At 53.5% G+C, this 21487-nt stretch overlaps 1 protein-coding gene across 3 annotated transcripts in view; it reads left to right on the top strand.

Annotated features, from left to right (window-relative positions):
* Positions 1-16102, top strand: part of Pbx4 (PBX homeobox 4) — a 45984-nt gene extending 29882 nt beyond the window's left edge. Inside the window, exons 3-8 of one of the 3 annotated variants that reach the window (XM_037211881.1) lie at positions 7447-7685; positions 7958-8148; positions 9684-9819; positions 13797-13950; positions 14224-14330; positions 15800-16102. In XM_037211881.1, coding sequence (XP_037067776.1) covers positions 7447-7685; positions 7958-8148; positions 9684-9819; positions 13797-13950; positions 14224-14330; positions 15800-15892 — 920 coding nt within the window. In that variant the 3' untranslated portion in view covers positions 15893-16102. Of the gene's footprint in view, positions 1-7446; positions 7686-7957; positions 8149-9683; positions 9820-13796; positions 13953-14223; positions 14331-15799 lie in introns of those variants that run through there. The other 2 variants (XM_037211882.1, XM_028861346.2) reach the window with 2 other exon arrangements.
* The last annotated feature ends 5385 nt before the right edge of the window (positions 16103-21487 follow it).

Below are 21487 nucleotides of genomic sequence, written 5' to 3'. Positions count from 1 at the left end.
AAAATTAACAATAATAAGAAGGGAGGAATCTCAGCACCTGAGAGAGAGAGGGAGAGCAGAAGTTACAGCTCAAGGTCTAGGCCAGTCTGGAAAACATGAGATCCTGTCTCAAAAGAGAACCGAGCAAAGGAAGAGAGGTGTGGTGAGGACATAGCTTAGTGGTTACGTCACTCGCCTGCGAGCATGAGGGCTGCAGTGGGGATTCCGGTAAATGGAGCTGGGCCTGGTCGCTGCCTGTAATCCCAGTAAGGTGGGGTCAGGGTCAAGCTGCCTGTCCAGACTAGTCAGATCAGTGAGTTCTGGGTTCAAGTGAGAGGCCTTAACCCTGTGTAAGGAAGAGGGGCTGGAGAGATGGCCCAGTGTGTAAGGGGATGGTCTGCAGAGATGGCCCAGTGGCTACAGAGGACCTGGGTTCAATTCCCAGCCCCCATGTGGTGGTTCACAGGCATCTGTGACTCCAGTTCCAGGGACATGAAGCTGCCGCCTTCTCACCTTCAAGCAGGCAGACGCGTGTGCACAGACACACATGCAGGTAAAACACCAGTACACATGTAAATCAAGGACAGCTTTGATGCCATCCGTGGACCTATACACACGAAGGTGTGTCTACACACATTGTACACTCACAGCCACTACACACAGTCACACACACACACACACACACACACACACACACACACACACATACCACGAAGGTGTGTCTACACACATTGTACACTCACAGCCACTACACACAGTCACACACACACACACACACATACCACGAAGGTGTGTCTACACACATTGTACTCCCACATCTACTGCACATACACACACACACACATGCACGCACGCACGCACGCACGCACACACAAAGAAAAAGCCAAGTTTGGCAGCACAGTCGTATCTTCAATTCAGGAAGCTGAGCAGGAAATTTCAAACTCAAGGTGAACCTGGCCTTCCTTACAAGACCTTGTAAGGAAAGACCTTGTAAAGCTAGGCATGGTGACTCACACCTTTAATCCCAGCACTCAGGAGAGGCAGGCATAGCTCTTGAGTTCAAGGCCAGCCTGGTCTACATAGTGAGTTTCTGGACTTCCAAAGCTACAAAGTGAGACCCTGTCTCAAAAACCATAACCTCAAACTTTTTAAAAATAATTGAACCAGGATTCTCTGGAAAAGAAGTCAGTGCTCTTAACCACTGGGCGATCTCTCCAGCACACCTCAAATCTTGATCCTCCTGCCTCCCTCCACCTTGTGAGTGCTGAGACATCTGCTTCCGTCAGTCCGATGGCTCCAGGCACTTCCTGCCAGGGCTGTGCACTGCCCGGGACGTTGGCTTCTCTCTCATGGAGGGAGGCGGCTTCACGTGTGTCTATTGTAGCTTATGCCCTAATTTCATACTTACTGAGGGAGAGGCTGAATGGTGTTCTGCTGTGTGCTTTTTCTTTCTTGTTTTATTTGAGACAGAGTCTCTTATCCCAGACTAGTCTCCAACTATGTAGGCGAGGCTGGCCTTGAACTTCTGATCTTCCTGCCTTTACATCCCCCGAGCTCAGGTGCCAGGTGTGCTCCACTGACTGAGATACAGCTCCATGCTCCATTGTGTGTGTGGAGCACATTCTGTGTATCTGTTCCTCTGACAGATGCGTGTGTGTGTCCTTCTTAGCCTTTGGGGACAGTGCCGTGATCCAGGGGTGCACAGAATCTGTCCGGAGTCCTGCTCTTGTTGGTTTTGTCTCGTTTTCAGCAGTGCCAGCCGGGACCCAGGCCCTCACACGTGCTGTGCTGGTTTAGTTCATTCTCTTGCTGCTGCGACAGGAACACCTGCTAAACGCCTGTGGAGAGGAAGGCTTGCTGTGGCCCTGGGCGAAGGGACGCCGTCTGTCATGGCAGGAAAGCTTGGTGGCGGCAGCAGCAACTCTGGGCTGTAGAGAGGAAACGTGAAGCAGCTGGTTATACTTCCTCATGTCTCCACCTCCCAAATCAGCACTAACAGCTGGGAATTTTTGTGCTCAGACACAACAGACTGGACCAAGTCAAGCAGTGGCGGTGCACGCCTTTAATCCCAGCACTTGGGAGGGAGAGGCAGGTGGGTCTCTGTGAGTCCAAGGCCAGCTCTGTCTATAGTGTGAGTCTAGATCAGCTAAGGCTACATACTGAGACCCTCTCCCATAAAATAAAAAGAAGAAAAGAGGAGAAGAGAAGAGGGAGACAGGACTGGAGCTGGCCAGCTGCTCAGCTCTTCCAGAGTCCTGAGTTCAATTCCAGCAGCCACATGGTGGCTCACAATCATCTGTAGTGAGATCTGGTGCCCTCTTCCGGCCTGCAGGGATACGTGCAGATAGAACACTGTATACATAATTAATAAATAAATAAATAAATAAATAAATAAATAAATAAATAAATAAGTATTTTTTTAAAGAGAGAAAAGGGGAGACAATTCTGTCTTTTCGAGACAGGGTTTCTCTGTGTTGTTTTAGTGCCTGTCCTGGATCTCACTCTGTAGACCAGGCTGGCCTTGAACTCACAGAGATCACCTGGCTCTGCCTCCCAAGTGCTGGGATTAAAGGCGAGCGCTGCCTCCGCCGCCGCCGCCGCCGCCACCACCACCACCACCACCACCTAGTGACAATTCTGTCTTAGTGGCTATTGATTTGCGGTACCATATTAACTCGTGGATTGAGTCTCTCTGGTGCTTCCGGGCTGTGCCTTAGCTGCAGTAGGCACCAGCTGGCATCCCTTTCTCTCAGCACGCCCACCAGCCGGTGCCCCATGTCTTCTCACCAGCCTCTAACCCAGAAGGCCATTTCCTCTGCTTTCCAGAGCCAATGTAGCTTCTTTGGTTTGCATTTATTTTCTCAGTTTCTTTTAATTTCTTCTTATAAGCTTGTAAATTAAAATTTTTAATTTTTTTGATTTTTTTGTTTTGTTCTGTTTTGTTTTTTGTTGTTGTTTTTCAAGACAGGGTTTCTCTGTGTAGCCCTGGCTGTCCTGGAACTTTCTCTGTAGACCAGGCTGGCCTCAAACTCGTAGATATTCTCCTGCCTCTGCCTCCTGAGTGTTGGGATTGAAGGTGTGCACCACCACAGCCCAGCAAATTTTTAATTTTTTAAATTAAATATAATTACACCATTTTCCCCTCACTCTCCTCCAACTCTTCCTGTGTGCTCCCTCCCTCACCCCTCTCAACTTCATGACCTTTTTTTAATTATTGTCTCTCTCTCTCTCTCTCTCTCTCTCTCTCTCTCTCTCTCACACACACACACACACACACACACACACACAGTGAGGGAGAGAGAAACACAACCTGCTGCTGAGGTCATTTGGCTTTCTCTGTATGTCTATGTTTGCAAGGCTGACCCCTTGCCGATGGATAACAATCAGGGAGCTCATCCCTGGGAGAGACTGATTGTCTGTCTGTCTGTCTATCTACCTATCTTCCTCGCTCTCTCTCAACAGTCAACTGTGTGTAGTTCTTCATCGGGGTTGGGACCTGTGAGGTCTCTGCTCGTGTTAGCACATCTACGGGTGCAGTCCTTACTCAGGTCCTGTTTAAGCAGCCAATTGTCAAGGTTCCCTGGGTATGGCTTCCCTGCCATTTGTGGGAGACACATTCCACAGGAGACGTCCTGGTCTCCTGGCTCTTACGCTCTGCCCCTTGTTCTTCAGTGTGGGGTTGTGCGTCCACTGGAGCTGGGTACCCCTCAATTGGTGTTCTCTGCATTTGACCAGCTTTTTGTAGTGTTCTCTCTTCCTTGAGGGTTAGAGCTGTACTTAACAGGCTGGGTGCTGGCACAACCCCACCTGAAAGAGCTGTCCTCGAAGCAAGGCTAGGACATTTGCTCCAGAGCCATTTGAGAGTAGATTTCTGACTCATTGCTCTGTGACCTCCAGACAGCTCAGTGTCTCAGTCCTGCTGTGTCAGGGTGAGCCAAGGATGTCACTCATGTTGATGTGGGTAGTGGGAGCCCTTAGAGCTGGCCATGACCTGCTGAAGGTTCTCACCTCACATTCTCCCCCTGTGTCCAGAGAACCCCTGGAGATAGTTAAGGGCCCTGGACACACCATTGCTGTTGGGCGACTCTCAGAACATAGATCTCAGGAGTATTTGTGGGCGCCCCATGTCCCTGCTCAGCCTCCACTCTCAGTGCAGATGTTACATAAGCTTTCCTTCCTGTCTGCTGTATGCATGCGCACACGTGTACTTACATGTGGAAGCCAAAGGTTGGTGTCACATGATTCTTCTGTACTCTGTTTTATAGTTTGAGGCAGTCTCTCACTGACTGAGCAAGACTGGCTGGCCAGCAGGCCCTTTCTGTCTGTCTCTCCAGTGTGGGGATTGCGGGGACGGTACCTGGCTTTTTGACATGGTTGTTGGGAATCAAACTCATGTCCTCATTGTTTTCAAGGCATGCCATCTCCTCAGCCCTACCCGTCTGTTTCTTATTTAAATTCTGAGGAGCAGATACTTTGAGTTCCAGAAAATGAGAGCATGGAAGGTGGACTTTCTTAGGGACCCCGACACCCAAGCTCTTATCTCCCTGCACTGCTGGTGCTGCTGCGTGGAGGCCCAACATGCAAATGAGCCGAGAGGACTCCTCTCCCCACCCCATCATGGCCACGTGGCTGTCCTCCGGTACAGTTGACGGCCACATGCTCTTTAGAGTTCTCACAATGTGTCCTGTTGGTCCATTTCACCTTGTGCCTAATAACCAGCCCGTCAGCACTGCCTTCTGAGGCCTGCCGCCCCCACCCATGCCCTCTGCTCCCTTTGTGAGCTGCCCACTGCCCACAACTTCTTCCTGTCACCACAGGTCCTCGGATATGTAGCCTCTGGGGCTTGCTGCTTATTTGTGTGGTTGATTGACAGGGTTTCTCTGAGTAGCCCTGACTGTCCTGAAACTCCATCTGTAGACCAGGATGGCCTCAAACTCAGAGATCCATTAGCCTCTCCCTTCCGGGTGCTGAGATTAGAGATATGCATCATGCCGGGCAGTGGTGGTGCACACCTTTAATCCCAGCACTCGGGAGGCAGAGGCAGGTGGGTCTCTGTGAGTTCAAGGCTAGCCTGATCTACAGAGTGAGTTCCAGGACAGCCAGGGCTACATAATAGAAAGACCCTGTCTCAAAGAAAGAGAGAGAGTTAGTTCTCTAGGTTACAAACCAAGGCCCTATCTCAAAAAGCCAGAAATAGCTAAGTGTGAAAGCGTATGATTAATCTCAAAACAGAAGAGGCAGGCAGATTGGGAGTTCAAGGTCAACCTAGTCTACATAGTGAGCTTGAGCTAAATGAGACCCTATCTCTCAACTGCCTGCATGCATCCCTAAGGCCAGAAACAAGAAGTTGTTTTCCTGACTGCAGTCTCAGCAAGCTGTCATTTCTGAAGCTCCTTTTGCTCAGTGAGCTGAAGGAGAAACCAGCTGGTGCAGGCTTGGGCTTGTCGGCAGGGCAATCCTGTGCTTCAGGTGTCTCAGTCTGAGCCGTTCAGAAAGGTTGATCCCTGTTTCCATGGGGACAGATCAGAGTGTCCGAACACTGTGGCCCTTGTCTTCACCTTGCCCTCTATCCTGGACTTCTGGCTCCCGTGGAGGGAGCCCTGGGGGTGGCAGGCTTGAAGGCAGGGCCACACATTCTAGCTGGGCATGCCTTCCACCCACAGGCTCAGACAGCTGAACTGGGGCACAGTTTTGGTTATGATGGGATAGGGTGGAGTGACAGGTTCTTACTCAAGCAAAGCACGTTGTTGAAGCCTCCTGTGAGCTGATGACCCCAGAGTAGCCATGATGCCACAGCAAGAGAAAGAGCAAGCTGAGGCACCATGGGCCCCACCTTCAGGATGTGAGGGTGAGGACAGCCGTAGAGCAAGGGAGACCCTACTCCACCAGAAAAGGCCAAGGCTCAACTCAGAGAATCTTCTCCATAATCCTGGCCTACTGGCCAGGAGCTGTCCTTGAGGCCAGGAGAAGGACACAGGTCTCTAAGCTGAAAAACAGGCATTTGCCTACTGTATGTCTGTATACCCCCAGAGGGACCAGAAGAGGGCATTGGACCCCCTGGAACGAGTTACAGATGGTTGTGAGCTGTAGTGTGGATGCTGGGAACTGAAGCCAGGTCCTCTGCAAGAGCTGAGCTGTCTCTCCAGCCCTATTTACATTTGTTTGTTTGTTTGTTTGTTTGTTTGTTTTTTGAGACAGGGTAGACTTGACTGTCCTGGACCTCACTCTGTAGCCCAGGCTGTCCTCAAACTCACAGAGACCCACCTGCCTCTGCCTCCCGAGTGCTGGGATTAAAGATGTGTGCCAGTACCGCCCGGCTTATTTTTTATTTTATGTGTATTAGTATTTGCCTAGATGTATGTCTGCACCATGTGTGTGCAGTGTAGGAATTACAGGCATGAGCCAGCTCACTAGCACCTGGATCAAGCATTTCCTTTTCTGCTTTGAAGGAGTGCTACCCTCCATACACACACACACACACACACACACACACACACACACACACACACGGACACACACACGGACACACACACGGACACACACAGACACACACGGACACATGGGCACATGGATATATGCATGGATACAAAGACACAGATGCATGCATGTACACACACATACAGGGACATATGCATGCATAGACACATGCGTGTGCACACACACAGGAACGTGGACATGTGGGCACATTAGAGAACCCATCAGTGCAGTACTATGCCTGATCCCAGGCTTGAAGGCAGGGCCACACATTCTAGCTGGGCATGCCTTCCACCCACAGGCTATTTAATACTTTTTTCACGTTTATTTACTTTGGAGGAGGACAGGGAGAGCTACCATGTAGATCAGAGGTCAAGTTGCAGGATTTGATTTTCCTTCTACCGTGTGGGTCCTGGGATTGATTTCAGGCTTGCAGCAAGCTCCTCTACCCACTGAGCCATTTCGCCAGCCCTGCATCTGCCTTTATATCCACACCAGCACCAGCATGACCCCCCTCCCCAGCACTCAGGACACCCACCCAGTCCTGGCTGTGCTCTCATGTGGCTGTCAGGTCTGTCCACATGTGCTGTACTGTCCTGGCATCCTCTCCACAGCCAAGACGGTGCTCCTGAATGGCATGTGTCTGGGTGGATTCCTAGGTGTCTCTGATCCAATGTGGTAATAAAGGAGCTGCAGAGATGGTTTGGAGGTTCAGAGTGTTTCCTGCTCTTGCAGAGGACTGAATTTTGTTCCCAGCACCTACAGTGGACAGCTTACAGCTGCCTGTATGACGCCAGCTCTAGGGGTCTGACACCCTCAGCCTGGGCCCTTAGGACATCTGTGCTCACACATGCACATACCCACACACAGACACACATGTAGACATAACGTAAACATTTAAAAATGATGCCCAGCCATGGTGCCAGTGCACTTGGCCCTGGCTATTGTTCTCTGCAGAGAACACATCCCAGTCTGCCTGTCTCTTTCATGTAGCTGTGAGCATCCGGCATCAGGAAGAGGATCCTCCCGACGCTCAGCTCCTGAGGCTGGATAACATGCTGCTGGCTGAGGGTGTGTCCAGGCCAGAGAAGAGAGGACGAGGAGCAGCGGCAGGCGCCACAGCAACACCAGGTGGCTGTCCAAATGACAATAGCATTGAGCACTCAGACTACAGGGCCAAGCTGTCCCAGATCCGACAGATTTACCACTCTGAGCTAGAGAAGTATGAACAGGTGATCTTTCTGCACGCCAGAGTTTCTCATGTGAATGCACATTGGCCACAGTCAGATGTGGACGCTAGCCCCTCCTCTGTGGCAGGCAGAGCAGGGACGCTCTGCAGTCCATCGCTGCAGAGGTGGCTGGTGTCACTGAAAGCCCTTCCCTCACTCCTCAGACGCTGACCTGTGGGTGAGCTGTGGGGGTGGCAGATGTGGTCAGGTGTGGAGCCCACTGCCTTGCACCCGGCTGCTTAGTCACAGGCTGGCCCATCTTTTTCTCACCCCAGGCCTGTCGTGAGTTCACCACCCATGTCACCAACCTTCTCCGGGAACAGAGTAGGGTGAGGCCTGTGTCCTCCAAGGAGATGGAGCACATGGTGGGCATCATCCACAGCAAGTTCAGTGCCATCCAGAGGCAGCTGAAGCAGAGCACCTGTGAGGCTGTCATGACCCTGCGCTCACGGCTCCTGGATGCCAGGTCAGGGCTGCATGCCACCGGGTTCCCCAAGGGTTTACTCTTAGGAACAGAAGCCGAGTTAGTGCTACCTCTGGTGTCTGTCCTGTGCTGTGTGCTGAAGACTGAACTGGGAACTTTGCACTAAGCACATAGTCTCCCTACCACTGAGCCCCACCCCAGCCCTGTCTTGGATTTAAGTCCATACAAAGGTCCTGGCTCGGCCTCACACAGCCTCTCCAGGAGAGGACCCAAAGTGCTGACTGCGGGTTTGTTTTAACTGTGTGTGAGTGGCAGGCCTGTGTGTGCCATGACACACTGTGCCTGTCAGAGGACAGCCTCGGATGTTGGTCTCCATCTCCCACCTTGCTTGGGGCAGGGTCTCTGTTGTTTTCACTGTGTATGCCAGGCTGGATGCCCGCCAGCTGCGGAGAGCTCTCCTGTGCACTGCCCATCTTGCCACAGACATGCACTGACATACGTGCCTTTTACACGGGTTCAGAGAGCTCAGACTTGGGTCCCCATACTTGTTCATTACCCACTGGGGTGCAGAAGATCAGGAATGGAGACAGCTCAGTCAGCCAAGTGCTTGCCATGCGAGCAGAAGAACCTGGTTTTGTATACCCAGCACCCACATAAAAAGCCAGACATGGGCCAGCAAGATGGCTCAGTGGGTAAAATAACTTGGTGCAAAAGTCTTTCAGGACCTGAATTTGATACCCAGAGTGGCCCGAACCTGCAGGAGGAGAACTAAGCAATAGCTGGGACCAGGAGGCCTTGCATAAGTGACGACTTATGCCAAGCTGGTTCATTAAGAAGTAGAGCATCCTGTATACTGTTGCAGGGGGAAGCGGCCAGGGTTAGCAGAGATCTCAATCAGACAGTGTTGGCAAAGAGAACGTGAAACACCTCAGACATAGCAGCTTAAGGACTGATAACCACAGCCCAGGGGAAAGGGCTGGGTCCCCAAAAGCTACAGCCGTGACTCCTCTGAGGCACTGACTCCAGCATCAGACTGGCCTTGCCAAGTCCACTCCTGGATGAGGACACGGAACTGGTGTTCCCTTTGTCCTTCCACCAGGGCCTCTGAGAAAGCCTTGGGTTGGTCTGGCTGTCCATACCAGAACCCATGATGGACGGAGAGAACCAACTGCCAGGAAGTTGTCCCCTGACCTCTACCTACACGCATAACATGCGTGCAGCTGTGTGTGTGCATGCACGCACACAGACACAGACAGACAGACAGACAGACACACACTAATAATGTTTTTTTAAAAAGCCAGAAGCTGCTGCAACCCAGGTACTAGAAATGTGGAGACAGGCAGATGCCCGGAGTCTGCTGACCAGCCAGTCTGGCCAGGTCAGTGAGCTCCAGGTTCAGCCAGAGACCTTGCCTCAAAGAATGAGAGTGATCGAGGACACGGGACATGAGCCTCCAGTCTTCCCACGCATACACACGTGCGCATGTGCACTCACATAGACTGCCAGGGGCCTATGGGGTGAGCTGTGACTAGAGTGCCTTTCCTGAGAACATCGCAGACTGGGGTCTCTGTCTGCAGGCGGAAGCGGCGGAACTTCAGCAAGCAGGCCACTGAAGTGCTGAACGAGTATTTCTATTCCCATCTGAGCAACCCTTACCCCAGTGAAGAGACCAAAGAAGAACTGGCCAGGAAGGGTGGCATCACGGTGTCCCAGGTGAGCCGTCCTGCCCTGGAAGAAGTTGAGTCGGAGGAGGAAGACTGCTGCTGCAGCTACTTAACGTGTGGGAGGACTCCTGGGGAAGGCATTAATGTGTGGGAGGACTCCTGGGGAAGACATTAATGTGTGGGGAGGACTCCTGGGAAGGCATTAATGTGTGGGAGGACTCCTGGGAAGGCATTAATGTGTGGGGAGGACTCCTGGGAAGGCATTAATGTGTGGGGAGGACTCCTGGGGAAGGCATTAATGTGTGGGAGGACTCCTGGGGAAGACATTAATGTGTGGGGAGGACTCCTGGGAAGGCATTAATGTGTGGGAGGACTCCTGGGAAGGCATTAATGTGTGGGGAGGACTCCTGGGGAAGGCATTAATGTGTGGGGAGGACTCCTGGGGAAGACATTAATGTGTGGGGAGGACTCCTGGGAAGGCATTAATGTGTGGGAGGACTCCTGGGAAGGCATTAATGTGTGGGGAGGACTCCTGGGGAAGACATTAATGTGTGGGGAGGACTCCTGGGGAAGGTATTAATGTGACTTACTATGTGGCACTGTCCGTGTGTGTCAGCCGGGCATGGTTCAGATGCCAGCGTGCACTGTGAATTAGAAGGTTGGAGGGACTCGGCTCCCTCTCCTGGAAGAAGGATTGAGAGCACTAGGGCAGGGCTGTGGAGTCTGCGGTGCTGGTGTGAGCTCTGGAAGGCTGTGACAGCGGGGCTCTGTGAGGTCGTGCGGCTGCTGCAGGGGCAATATGTGGCGTGAGTTCCCTTGGGTTGTGTGCTGGAATGACCCCTGACCCTGTGACTTGACAGTTGGTCACCTTTGTCTTGGGACTGGAGGCAAAGGAGAGAGCGAGCAAAGGCCAGAGTGCCAAGATCACATTCCTGAAGGCTGGAGGGCGAGCTGAGTGGAGGCAGCAGGCAGGCCAGACCACTCCGCCAGGCAGTGCGGACAGTGTGTCTGCAGAGCGGGGTCCGGCAGGGTCTCGGGTCACACGGCTCCTCTGCCTCTGTCACACAGGACGGGTGGACACTGGCACCCGAGCAGTGGTCATGAGAGCCTCCGGGATGCCCTTTCCTCCTGCCTCGCCATCGGAAAGGCTGAGTAACCCCTTAGGTATCATCATCGTCAGCCCCTAGCCCAGGCTGCTCAAGATGTTTCTGTGACAGAGCCCAGAGTCATGCAGGGGGCCCAGGCACAGCTGCCTGTTCTTCAGGGAGCTGCTTTGTGTCCTCAGAACAAGGCCAGAGCTAAGGGAAGGACCTGCACCTCTGGATGAAGTGTAAGCCTGGCTGCTGCTTGGAAACCAGGGACAGTGTCAGTTAGGATTTTTATTGCTATGAAGAGACACCATGACTGCAGCAACTCTTCTAAGGGAAAATATTTTATTGGGACTGACTTAGTTTCAGAGAGTTAGTCCATTTCATTCATCATGGCAAGAAGCATGGCGGCATGCAGGCAGACATGGTGCTGGAGAAGGAGCTGAGAGTTCTACATCTTGATCCACAGCAGCAGAAGTGAATGCCACACTAGGCCTAGCTTGATCATGTGAGACCTCAAAGCCACCCACAATGACACACTTCCTCCAAGGCCACACCTCCTAATAATGTCGCTCCCTGTGGGTCAAGCATTCAAACACGTGAGTGTATGTGGACCATTGGTATTCAGATCCCACAGTGAGGAACAGGTAGATTCACTCCACCCTACTCCCCTATACCCTACCCCTGGCCCCCTCTTGCTGGTGCCAGGTCCTCCAGAGAGCAGGGTCAACAAGTTTTAAAGGCCTTGCCACATTCCAGGGGCTGCCCGGGCCCTGAGGCCATCCCCAACAACAGAGTTCTATGCTAGAAGGCTCCACTCCACCTTGTCACATCCATGAGGGTCAGGACCCACTCAAGTGGCCTGCCATTAGTTGAAGTGAGGTTCTGAATTTAGGGTGCAGGTGAGTAGGCCATGAGGTACAACTCAGGGGAAATCAAGAGGAAGGAGACACTGTCAGGGCGGGAGGTACTTCTGCTGATGCCAGGGATGTCTTCAAGACAGGATCACCTCAGGCTGAGGGAGCCCCAAGGGGAGAGGGACAAGGGAGACGAGCTAATGTGGGGGTGGGGCTCCAAATGGGACCCAGTGAGCCAGGCCTCTAGGCTGGGATCCCTAAAACTGATGCCACAGCCCCACCTGCAGTGAGGTGAGGTCTCCCTGGGGAAAGTTGCTTCCTGCCAGTTACCAGGTCCTCGGTTCCCGCTCAGCATGTCCGAACTCCCTGGCTCATCCACACTGAAACTGCTCTTGTCTGGAGCTACGACAGTGGGTAGACTGTGTCCCAGTTATGCGGAAGGTCACCAGAACCAGGAGTCCTGGGCAACACAGCTAGATCCTTACCTCAAAAAGGAAATTCGGGGCCGGGCCTGGTGGCGCATCCCTTTAGTCCCAGCACTCGGGAGGCAGAGGCAGGCAGACCACTGTGAGTTCAAGGCCAGCCTGGGCTACACAGAGAGTTCTGGAACAGCCAGAGCTACACCAAGAGCCCCTATCTGGAAAAGAAGAGGAGGAGGAATGAAGGAAAGGAGGAAGGGGAGGAGGAGGAGAGAAGGAGGAGAGAAGGAGGAGGAAGGGGAGGAGGAGAGAGAAGAAGAAGAAGAAGAAGAAGAAGAAGAAGAAGAAGAAGAAGAAGAAGAAGAAGAAGAAGAAGAAGAAGAAGAAGAAGAAGAAAGTGTAGTAGTTCTGAAGTGGGGCTGGAGAGATGGCTCAGTCTCAAGAGCACTGGCTGCTCTTCTAGACCTGGGTAAGATTTCAGCACCAATGTGGCAGTGGACAGCCATCTTTAACTCTAGTGTCAAGATATCCAATACCTTCTTCCCACATCTAGGGGCACCAGACATGCACATGGTGTATATACACACATACACACAGGCAAAGCACCCATGCACAAAATAAAATGAAATAATCTTAGAGAGAGTAGTGCCCGGTGGAAGTGTGGCCTCAGCACCATCCAGCCTGTGAGGAAGACGGCTGTTCCGGAAACTGCAGTTATTTGGGTCCTTTTTCCTGTTTTGTTGAGTTAGGTTAGGTTTTGGTTTTGAGCCAGATCTCACTCTAGCTCAGCCTGACCTGGAACTCACTATGTTGCCCAAGATGGCTTTGAATTCACAGTAATCCTCCTGCTTCAGCCTCCCCACTCTAGGATACCAAGCGTGAACCATCAAGCTAAGTGTCTTTCATTGTAGTGGGGGTGGTTATTTTTTTATAATTACGTATTATTTATTTGTGTGTGTGTACACACCATGCATTAATCCATGTGCCTGTCACTGTGTGTATGTGTGTGTGTGTGTGTGTGTGTGGTGCCTGTCACTGTGTGTGTGTTGGTGCCTGTCACTGTGTGTGTGGTGTCTGTCACTGTGTGTGTGTGTGGTGCCTGTCACTGTGTGTGTGTGTGTGTGGTGCCTGTCACTGTGTGTGTGGTGCCTGTCACTGTGTGTGTGTGGTGCCTGTCACTGTGTGTGTGTGTGTGTGGTGCCTGTCACTGTGTGTGTGTGTGTGTGGTGCCTGTCACTGTGTGTGTGTGGTGCCTGTCACTGCAGGAGTGTGGAAATCAGGACAGCTTTAGCACTTGTGTCTTTCCTCCCACCGTGTGGTTCCTAGGACGTAAACTCAGTTCCTAGACTTGGTGGCAAGCACCTTTACCTCGTGAGCCTTCTTGCCAGCCCTCAACCTCTTTTTGTTTGTTTGTTGTTTTGCTTTGCTTTGCTTTGGTTTTTCAAGACAGGGTTTCTCTGTGTGGCTCTGGCTGTTCTGGATCTCGCTCTGTAGACCAGGCAGGCCTTGAACTCACAGAGATCCTCCTGTCTCTGCCTCCTGAGTGCTGGGATTAAAGGTGTGCGCCACCACCACCGCCACCACCACCACCACCACCACCACCACCACCACCCAGCAAGCCCACACCAATACAGCATCCGTTGTCTGTGCATCTATCCACAGGTCTCTAACTGGTTTGGCAACAAAAGAATCCGGTACAAGAAGAACACAGGGAAGTTTCAAGAAGAGGCCACCATGTACACTGGAAAAACATCCACGGCCAGCATGGCCCGGGGCCCAGGGGGTCAGCCCAGCTGCCAGTCCACAGCCAGCCCAGGTGACAAGGCCATAACCCTCCTTAACTGTAAGCTTTCTGGAGGTTTAGGTGTGACCCAAACAACCTGATCCCTGTAGACAATCCAGCCTCACCCATACAGGGCTTGGGGAAGAGCAGGGGGCTAGATGATTTAGGGAGTCACATCTAGGGTCTTTTTTGATGAGGGATTGGACAACTGCTACCCAGACATCCCTGTGACTTTTGGCCCAGCTTCTACTGTAATTCCTGCCCCCCACCCCACCATGCCAGCCTGACTCGACCTGCTTTTCTCAGGTTCCTGTGGCCCCTTCCCCCTGGCGAGTGGAGGTGACATGGTTCTCACCCTGCGGACCCTGGCCTTCCTCCAGCCCCCACCTGGGGGAGCGTGCCTCCAGACCCCGGTGAGTTTGGGGGAAGTAGAGGAACCCTGATGCTGGGTCTCTCAGGAAGGAGACCCTGAGGAAAAGTGGGAGCATTTAACTCTGGATTCAGACCCATCTATCATTGGGGGCTGGAGACATGGGAGGGCGGGCCTCACCCTGGAAGGGCAGCAATGCCAGGCTGGGGTGTGGTAACTGGGATCTAGACAGCCAAGCTGCCTCCTGAGCTCTCTCAGTGTCACCTGAAGGCTTTGGAGGCCCTGTGACCTCCCGTCTGTCCTGAGGGTCTGGCTGAAGCCTCCTCTCAAGGACCTGTGAGGGCACGGCATAAATACTGGAGCCTGGCATGGTGGCACTGGCCATGGCCCCATGAGCCCCATGGGCTTCCCGGAAGCTCCCTTAGAACCGGCCCTGGGGCTCAGGACAGCAGTGGCCTGACTCCCTCTGGCCTGCCTGCCAGCCCCGGGAGCCCCGGCCTAGCACACGCTGTGGGCTGCAAGCAGTCGGGGCCTGCTTCTCGCACACCCGGTGCTCCAGGACGGAACCGCAGGGGTGAGGGGGGAACTGGGGCAAGACAGTAGCCTGCCCTGCCCTGCCCTGGCCCAGCACACCTGTCAGACCTGGGCAATGCCCTGCCCTGCAGACACCCCACCTGGTCCTCCTTAGTTTTCAGCTAAACTGTGATCCAAACAGACCCTTTGTTTGTTTGTTTGTTTGTTTGTTTGTTTGAGATAGGGTCTCCACATAGCCCTGGCTGTCCTAGAACTCACTATATAGACCAGGCTGACCTCGAATTCACAAAGGTCCCCCTCCCTCTTCCTCCTGAGGCCTGAGATTAAACAAATGCACCATCATGCCAGGCCCAAGCCAGCACTTCCATTTTTTCGAGACAGGGTTTCTCTGTGTAGTTTTGGTGCCTGTTCTGGATCTCTGTCTATAGCCCAGGCTGATCTCGAACTCACAGAGATCCTCCTGCCTCTGCTTCCCGAGTGCTGGGATTAAAGGCGTGCACCATGACCGCCCAGCCTCCTGGCTCTTCTTAAAGGTCACTCTGCCAGAATGGTCACTGTCCAGGTGCTGGGCACACACCTGCCATGGCCTCACTCACACAGCCTCTGCCAAACCTGCTATGCCTGGCACAGTGTGTGAGGACCGTGTCCCCTGAGCTTGGCACACCTGTCCAGCTGTGCTCAGACGATGGACAGAAAAGCTCCACGGTGGGCCGTGCCCATGCACGCTGCAGAGGGGAGGCTGCCCCTGTGAGGAAAAGCTCTTGTTACCTGTGAGCCATGGCTATGCCATAGGCCACTGTGGCTAGACCCTTGGTTCTGACATCTCCAGAGGCATTTCATGGAAGGGTAGGGACTCAGTGCCCACCCCTTCACCCCACTGCTCAGCTAGCTCTTTCTGGAACTAATCTGCTAGAAAGTTCTGAGAACCCCTGGGGACACAGGGACTGGGTGGCCGCTACTCTCACACTGTCTTTCCAGGCTCACAGCAGCTGGCAGAGGGCCACCACCCCACAGCCAACCTCGTCACCTGCCGGGGACTCTGGCAGCTTCAACTCGGATGTGTCTAATTAAGTTTTGGGAACCTGGTTGAGTGCCATGGGTGAATGGACCTCTGTCCTGCCAGTTACCTCAGAAGCCCTGGCTGTGGCGATGGCCGTTTCCTGGCTGCTCACCTACCTGCCTTGCCGTGATTTTTTTAAACAACAATTTGTTGGTTGACTGTGGATTGTTCATCTAGGGCTTTGTTCTGAGCACCCCATTAAAGTTTTTGACTTGTCTGCATCCCAGTGGTTTCAATCCGGGCTTGTCGAGGTGACAGGTGACAGCCTGGATACCATCACCAGCCCTAACAGCTTGTGGCTGCTGCGGCATGGCCCCCCCCCTGCCCTGATTGGGAACTGGTTCAGTGCTTGCTTTAGCTAAAAGGTGCTGAGCTTCCCATCATGCCCTCTGCCACCTGAAGCCTTGTCCCCTCTTGCCCCTCAGTGGCAGCTAAGGGACCCTGCTCCCACAGTCTTCATCTGGCCTGTCCCCCTGGAGCCACCCTGGAGCCACCTACCAACCAGTGTCCCTGTGTCCTGACTCCACTGTCAGCCACCATCACCGCAGTGGCCAAGTGCCCTTTCATCTGCGGCCTGAGAGGCCCCTGTGCAGATGCTGCCTGCTGCCACTGCCTGCCCACGAGTATGTCCGCACACTGCAGATCCTGAGGACAGAGGAGTGGCTTTGGGCTGTCACCGTAGTAACAGGGCACTGGCATCCACCCCAGCAGCTGTCTCCACTGTCAGCCTCTCCCCACCCCCTTCCTCAACCCCTGGCAGCCAGCCACTCATCTGGAGTCACCTGCTGCAGAGTGCCACTGAGGGCCACACATTCCACGTGGCCTTCTGTATCCAGCTCCTGACACTGGTATTTTTTTAGGTTTTGCTGCATTATAGAATGGATCACAGCCTCTTTTTAGTTGCCAAACAGGGTTTCTCTGTGTAGCCCTGGCTGTCCTGGAACTTGCTTTGTAGACCAGGTTGGCCTCAAACTCAGAGATCCACTGACCTCTGCCTCCCCAAGTGCTGGGATTAAAAGCGTGTGCACCACTGCCCCGCCTGACAGCAGCCAGTGTTCTTAACCACTGAGCCATCCTTCTGTTTCCCAGAGCCTCTCTCTTTTTCACAGCTGAGTAATATGCCGTTCTAGACAACCCCCCAGCTGAGGTGCAAGGAAACTAAAGGCAGGGGTCACCCCCGGCTTTCCCACCCTTTGGCTGCACAGCCTTGAATTGAGCACCTTCTCAGCCAACGCTTCAGATTCTGGAAGCTTCTCTGTGTGAGGTGAGGCACACGAATAGGTGGAGAATGGTGCTGCCCCAGGAAGCTGGCAAGAGCCAGCTTCATCCTAGAGCTGTTGACAGGCCCCACGTCCCTGTGAACCCTGCTGGGGTCGCAAGTTTTCTTGGCCTCTAAGTGGAGAACTGAGTGAGATAGAATTCCTCAGGAAAACTGGCTGGAGGAAGGGGGCGGAGAAGAGCCATGCAAATTAGATGCAAATGTGACACAAATAAGGGGATCATGCAAATTAGATGCAGACAGTATGGAAATGCCTCAGAAGAGGGCCTGGGGAGAAGCAAGCTGCAGGACAAAATACTAACTAAGTGCGTTCCTTCTGAGGACCAGCGCAGGGACCTCCAGCCACACGGGCCTCTAGCCTAGACAAGGGCGCCCTCTGGTGGATGGAGTCAGGACAGCAGCTGACCTGTCACCCTGCTCCCAGCCTCAGGTCGTGGTGGGGGTAATAAATAAGCAGGACTGGCTGAGGGGAGGGTCAAAAGTTCAGGGGTTCCCACTTCTCTTCCTCCACCAAAATTTTTGGCCTATTTGGCAAATTTTTACTAAGGACTTCTGCCTCCAGCCCCTCACTGGGGGATTCTAGACAGAGGCCTGAAGAGGCCAGGGCTTCTAGCAATGGTTAGTCCTGCTGGGGAATCGGAGACAGCAGGGACGAGTAGGAGAGAGCCTGCGTCTAACTGGAGAAGGCAGGTTTGACCTTCAAGAACTTCATGGCCCTGGGCCGGCTTTTGGAGCCCGGTGCCTATGGTGGGCACCTTACAGTCTTGGTGCAGGGGGAGGGGCCTGGACCTGACTCAACTGAGTGTACCAGGCTCTGCTGACTCCCCAGGGGAGATGGACTGGGGGGGAGGCTGGGGGGGAGGAGGGAGGAGAGGGGGATGTTTGTTTGATCTGTAAAATGAATAGAAATTTTTTTCTTTTTTTTTACGTTTTATAAAACCTTTATTGACAGATAATTCACATAGTATGCAATTTGCCTGTTTACACAATTTGATGGCCCAGCATCCTCACAGGCCCAGGACACCATCTCCACTTTCTATTTTAGATCATCGCTGTCTTCAGTTTCATACACACATATAATGTATGGTGATTACATTCCACCTTATTTTTTAATGAACATAATATTTGCAATTGTAATCATTTTAAGTTCACAATTCAGTGGCATGAATTACATTCAAGATATTAATTACACTCATGATATTAATTAAATTTGTGGTATTCTTTGATTACATTTGCAGTATTCACTCATTAAAATTTCTTAATGATAAAAAAAAAAAAAGAATTTCATGACCCATCGTGGATGCACTCAAGCCCCACGCTGCCAGAAGAAACCCGAGTCACCCAAAAGCAGGGCCCAGACTGCAGTTATGTCTTTAGTCACCAGGGGGAGCCATCAACCTAAAAAAACCCCAAAAAACTAAATCCTGTCTCCAACCAACAATCTAAAGACTGGAAGGAAACCCTCTGAGCCTCAGTTTCCCTGTATGTAGTGTGGGGAGGTCACAGGAACAGCCTTCTGGGAGAGGTCAGTGAGCGGAAGCCAGGAAAATGCTTTAGCATCCAACACACAGTTGGATAACTAAAGCGTGACTGTTAGCCTGGGTCCAAAGGGGCTGAACACTAGCAGAGCCCAGGTGTCGGGGGAGGGCAGCGTGGAGGTGGAACTGCCCTTCCTGACCCAAGGGCAGCATGCCAGCGCTTCCTGTGGGAAGAGCACTTGGGCTGCAAGGGTGTGAGTTCCGCGGTAGAGGGCGCCGCAGGCAGGTGGGGCGGGGGTGGGCATCGGGGCTCGGCCTGTTATCCCAGGACACCCAGGTCGCCAGTATCAGGCGGGCGGCGACCGCCCCGCCCAGCAGCAGGTGGCCTGCCAGCGACATTCCTCAGTGCCCAGCCAGGCAGCCGCTCCTGCCGGATGAAACGAAGTTGGGCCTGGCCGCGTGGGCCTCGTGTTTTTCCAACAGCCTCTTCAGCCACAGCCTGACCACAACCTAGATTCCGTAGGGCTAGCCACTTCGTGTTTGTGTTCTGCCTGGCCAGACAGTAGCGGGGCCAGGCCGGGGCCGGGGCCTCCCAGAAGGTCTGGCTGCCCAGCCTGAGGCAGGCTCTCCTCCTACAAGAAGCCCTGGTTAAAGCTACTTAGCTGTTATTTCCTTTTCTAATAGTTTCTGTTTTGAGACAGGGTCTCTCTATGTAGTTCTGCCTGGCCTCGAACTCACTACAATAGCTGTGGATGACAGAATTCCTGATCCTTCTGCCTCCACCTCTCAAGTGCTGGAAGGACAGGCATGTGCCACTGTGCTGGGCTGGGCTTCTAAACCTTAGAGTCAGTTTGGGTTGGGGTGGGAGCCGGCTGAGCGTGCACTCCAGGGTTGTGTGCGATGGGCCCACTTGTCTGTGTGACCCGTTTCTGTGTCCCAGCTGTCCCCGCCTCGGTCTCCCCAGCTGGGAATAGGAATCCATTAGGACATAGGCACACACCTTTACTCCCACACTGGTGATGTTAAAGCAGAAGGCTCTCCAGTCCCAGGACAGCCTGAGCCACATGAAAGCCCCTGTCCCAGCTGGCATCAAGCAGGCAGTGACCAGCTTCTGTTCAAGTGTTGGCAAGGTCTAACGCAGCTGAGGGCCGGCTTGAGCGCTAAGGTCACGTCCACGTACCCGGGCAGTTCCTGCTGAGCATGGCTTTGCCTCAAGCTCCAGACTTGAAGCTCCTAGGGGCAGCGGCTGGTCCTTGGACAAAGTCATGGATCAAAGTTCACCTACACCCCTACTCAGGTGCCTGGAACCCTCACAAACTCCAGACTTGAGTCTCTGAGTCTGGTCTGGGAAACCCCTTTCCCCCTTGAAAGCCACATTGAAAACACTTTGTCCTCCAGACCCTGGCCCCTCGAGAAGGAGTTTTTGTTTTGCCTTGACTTTCTGACTGGGGTTCCTAGGGGTCATTATCTAAGCACAGCTCTACATGTAGCCATCTTGGGAGTAGGGTGTGCCCTGTGTGCATGCCTATGTATATCTGTGTTCCACACAGGCTCTCACACTATAGCGTGAATGTATAGTGTATAGTGGGCTAACCTATGCACTTCATGAAACAGACTGGGATAGCCTGGCCCTCTGGGGGTTCATGTCTCCAGAAACCCTCAGGCAGGAAGAGGGAGTGGAATCTGTGGCCTCACCTCTGCCTGGCTGGTCCTCAGCCTGGCTCAGCGTGCTCCAGCACCGTCTGGGGCCAGGCAGCCTTTGAGGACATAGCTGAGGTTTGGCGCCGCTGCCTGGTCCAGGGCTGAGTCAGCACAGGGAGGGAGTCTGGTCTCTACTGCAAAAGCAGCTGGGATCTTGGAGGCCTGGGCTTCCCCTAGCCCACTCCATCCTTGGGCTTCAGAGGATGGGATGTGCCCAGTGCACCCAGCTGTGGGCAGCTGGACTCTGTAGGACATAATAGGAGAGACGCTGAGGTCACTGGTCCCAGCATCCTAGGCTGAGGTGACGCCCCCCCCCCCACAGGTGGGTGTGGTGTGACCTGAGGCATGGGGCTCCTTGGAGGTGACAGTGTCCTGCCTGGTGCACCTGCAGGTGCCCTAGGATGATAGACACTAGTTAGGGGTCCAGAGGTGCTGGGGGGTAAGGGAGGGAATATCTGACTGTAAGGGACAGAGATAGGGCGTGGCCAGGAAAGCCTGACCTCGGGCCTGATGACAGACAGAGGCATGTTGGCTCTGACGGACACACTGGCTCTATGGCCTGGACAGCGGCCCTGGGTGAGGCCGTGTCTGTCTCCCCATGTCTATGTCCAACAGCTCGGAGTCCTCTCTCCCCAGGCTGATCTCCTGATCACCTGCTAACGCCCCCACCTGGGGCCTGGGCGTGATCTCTGTTCCCACCCCAAGGCATCATCCCCCAGTGGTGTCCCTGCATCTCCCACTAACTGGAGCCAGTGCCTGCCAGGCCAGCTTCAGCCCTCGGGGTCTGAGACCAGGACAGACCCATCCCTGCGGCTAATGAGAGAGACAGAGGGTGGGGAGTGGTGGGGCCGCGCCAGGCCCACAAGGTCCCTACAGAAGAGGCAGAGATGTTCTGCCAGGACTGAGCTGTGGAGAGGGGGTGCTGGGCCATGTGGGAAGAACAGACCCCCATGCCACCAGAGAAGCATATACTAACAGTGAAGTAGAGCTCATGGGGAAATGGGGGGTCCTGATAAATTGTGCAGCTTAGACTGGGCCAGCAAGACGGCTCAGCAGGTAAAGGTGCCTGACGCACAAGCCTGGAACCCACGTGAAGGAGGAGAGAGAAAATCAACCCCACAAAGCTGTCCTCTGACCTCCATCCTCTT

This window comes from Peromyscus leucopus, chromosome 17, assembly GCF_004664715.2.
Source record: "Peromyscus leucopus breed LL Stock chromosome 17, UCI_PerLeu_2.1, whole genome shotgun sequence".
Classification (NCBI taxonomy): Eukaryota; Metazoa; Chordata; class Mammalia; order Rodentia; family Cricetidae; genus Peromyscus; species Peromyscus leucopus.
The sequence above is the reverse complement of the archived record's forward strand: the minus strand, read 5'-3'. Positions and strand labels throughout refer to the sequence as shown.